Source organism: Buceros rhinoceros, unplaced genomic scaffold (genome assembly GCF_000710305.1).
Source record: "Buceros rhinoceros silvestris isolate BGI_N320 unplaced genomic scaffold, ASM71030v1 scaffold31621, whole genome shotgun sequence".
Classification (NCBI taxonomy): domain Eukaryota; kingdom Metazoa; phylum Chordata; class Aves; order Bucerotiformes; family Bucerotidae; genus Buceros; species Buceros rhinoceros.
The window spans coordinates 1677-4142 of NW_010396445.1; the positions used below are offsets into that span (position 1 = coordinate 1677).

A 2466-nucleotide genomic window follows, 5' to 3' on the forward strand; every position below is an offset into this window, starting at 1 on the left:
GCCCCGAGAGAGGGAGCATCCAGAGAGCACTGGTGATGGGGAGGGATGCGATGCTTCTGAGCCCCAAGCAAGGATCCTGGCCCCAAAGAATCTCCCTATGGCCCCGTTCAAACCCAGCATTCTCTTGCCTGATTTTTCTAGTAGGGTGTACGGAGAGAAGGTCTGGTGGGATGTGGATTGGTGGCTTATATGGACTACACCACCATCAAGGGGAGGGAGCCATCCTCCCTCGAGGTGTGAGCTGTGGGCTTTCCTCCCTGCTAATAACTTTAAAGATGCCTTTGGAAGCTCCAGCCATTGCCTGTAGCAGCTCTCTTCATCTTCCCACTGTAAAATGCTTGGCTGCACACACAGCTCCGAGTGCTCGCCCTGTGCTGACCTGTGCTGGGGGGAGCTGGGCTTGGCTGGGGGGGGGGGGGACCTTCTGCTGTAGCCGCTGATGTTTGTCCTTGGCCCCCGGTGACAGTGTTTCCTTGCTGTTGCAGTGCCCATCTACGTGCCATTCCTTATCGTTGGATCTGTATTCGTCGCCTTCATCATCCTGGGGTCACTGGTGGCAGCTTGCTGCTGCAGATGCCTGCGACCCAAGCAGGAGCCCCAGCAGAGCCGAGCCCCCGGGGGCGCCCGCCTGATGGAGACCATCCCCATGATCCCAAGTGCCAGCACCTCCCGGGGCTCCTCTTCCCGCCAGTCGAGCACCGCTGCCAGCTCCAGTTCCAGTGCCAACTCGGGGGCCAGAGCGCCCCCGACCAGGTCGCAGACCAACTGCTGTCTGCCGGAAGGGACCATGAATAACGTCTACGTCAACATGCCAACGAACTTCTCGGTGCTGAACTGCCAGCAGGCTACCCAGATTGTGCCGCACCAGGGGCAGTACCTGCACCCCCAGTACGTGGGCTACGCTGTGCAGCACGACTCGATGCCGCTGACCCCCGTGCCCCCCTTCCTTGATGGTTTGCAGGGTGGCTACAGGCAGATCCAGTCTCCCTACCCGCACGCCAGCAGCGAGCAGAAGATGTACCCAGCTGTGACTGTGTAGCGCTGACGCCTTCCTCCCTCTCCCCAGACGGCAGATTTTAATATCTAATCTGAATGGATGAGAAATACTTCCTCGGGACGAAGCTCCCAGAACATCACTTGTAAATTCGAAAGGCTCATGCATGTCAGACAGTGTTTATAAACCGTTTATTTTCAGCGGGGTCCGTTGCCAGAAACTGTAGGATGATATCTCTGCATTAACGTTGCCAGACACGCTCTCATTCCAGTGCGTGATTTACAGCGGCGGAGGATTACGCTGCAAATGCATATGTATTTCAGATCGCTGTACTGGCGAGATAAATGCCGGAGCCACCAAGTGCCCTTCAGGTATGACATGGTCAGAAGTATTTGCCTAATTAATTCGTAGAGAGGGTTTTGTTACACTGTACGGGACCGCAGTGCTTCAGAAGGCTCTTTTCTCCTCTCCCAGCTCCCCGATGACATTTCCCGCTGCTTTTCAGACAATCACGAGAGCCGAGCAGTGCAATCCCTGCGTGGCAGGTGCTGGTACCACCCCCGTGGCTGCTTGTGCATCCCCAGTTCGGGGTGAGATGCCATGAAAGGCCTCAGTGTTGCAAAGACTCATTTTCCTTGTTCCTGGTATTTATATAAGGATTAGAAGAGCGTGAATTGTTCGTCTCTTCCTCCCCCTGCGCTTGGAACCCTTCTTGATTTGGTTTTGCCTGAAGATCAGGACCTAGCAGTGATTGCCATGGACTTTGTGGACTTTTTACTACAGATTACAAGGTTCTTGTTCTCCCTGACGCTCAGCAAAGCTTTGGGTACAGCCAGTAGCATCTGAGCTGAAACTGCCTTTGCAGGGGAAGGTCGTACTGTGACTCCAAACCCGCTTGATGTAACCTCACTTCCCATGAAACAGTAAACCCGTGTGAATGCGGAGGGGCTGGTGGAGCTTCGAAACCCAGCCCCCTTCTCTTTACCCCTGGGGCAGGGGCCCGGGAAGGCTCAGCCGCGTCGAAACATAAGGAAAAAGGCCCAACCAAAGGATGGAGGCGCTGGTGGCTCCCTGCGATGCCGCAGCGGGAGGGAGGAGGTGCGGTGCGGGGCAGGGGACACTTTGCACTGGAGCTGCTGGCTCCGTCTCGCTGTGCTTCGTCTGGGGAAAACCAGCTCTCCGTGTGGCAGAGGCAGGAGCACGCTGTGCCAGCTGTAGTTTATCACCCCAGAGGCTGCAACAAACTGTTGAAGGCTGGTTTTGTCTCTGAAAGATGATCCCTTTGTTCTCCACCCAGAACGCTGCTCCAGAGGGCTGAGGGCATGTGCCAAACCAGGGCAGTCCCTGCACCCAGGCCAGGGCCGGTGGCAGCTCTCGTATTGTCCGATACTGTATCAGTACGTAGCAATAACTGTGACTCCACTATTTTTTGTATGTCTCTTTTTAATACGCGTGCAGAAGCGTTGCCAAAT

The 2466-nt window shown here is 55.7% G+C and overlaps 1 protein-coding gene across 1 annotated transcript; it reads left to right on the forward strand.

Annotated features, from left to right (window-relative positions):
• Window positions 1–485: 485 nt before the first annotated feature.
• SHISA2 (shisa family member 2) lies at window positions 486–1373 on the forward strand (the record flags this gene model as incomplete). Its single annotated transcript, XM_010145914.1, has 1 exon — window positions 486–1373. A coding segment is annotated over one exon (554 nt), but the record flags the coding sequence as incomplete, so codon positions are not given.
• Window positions 1374–2466: the final 1093 nt, after the last annotated feature.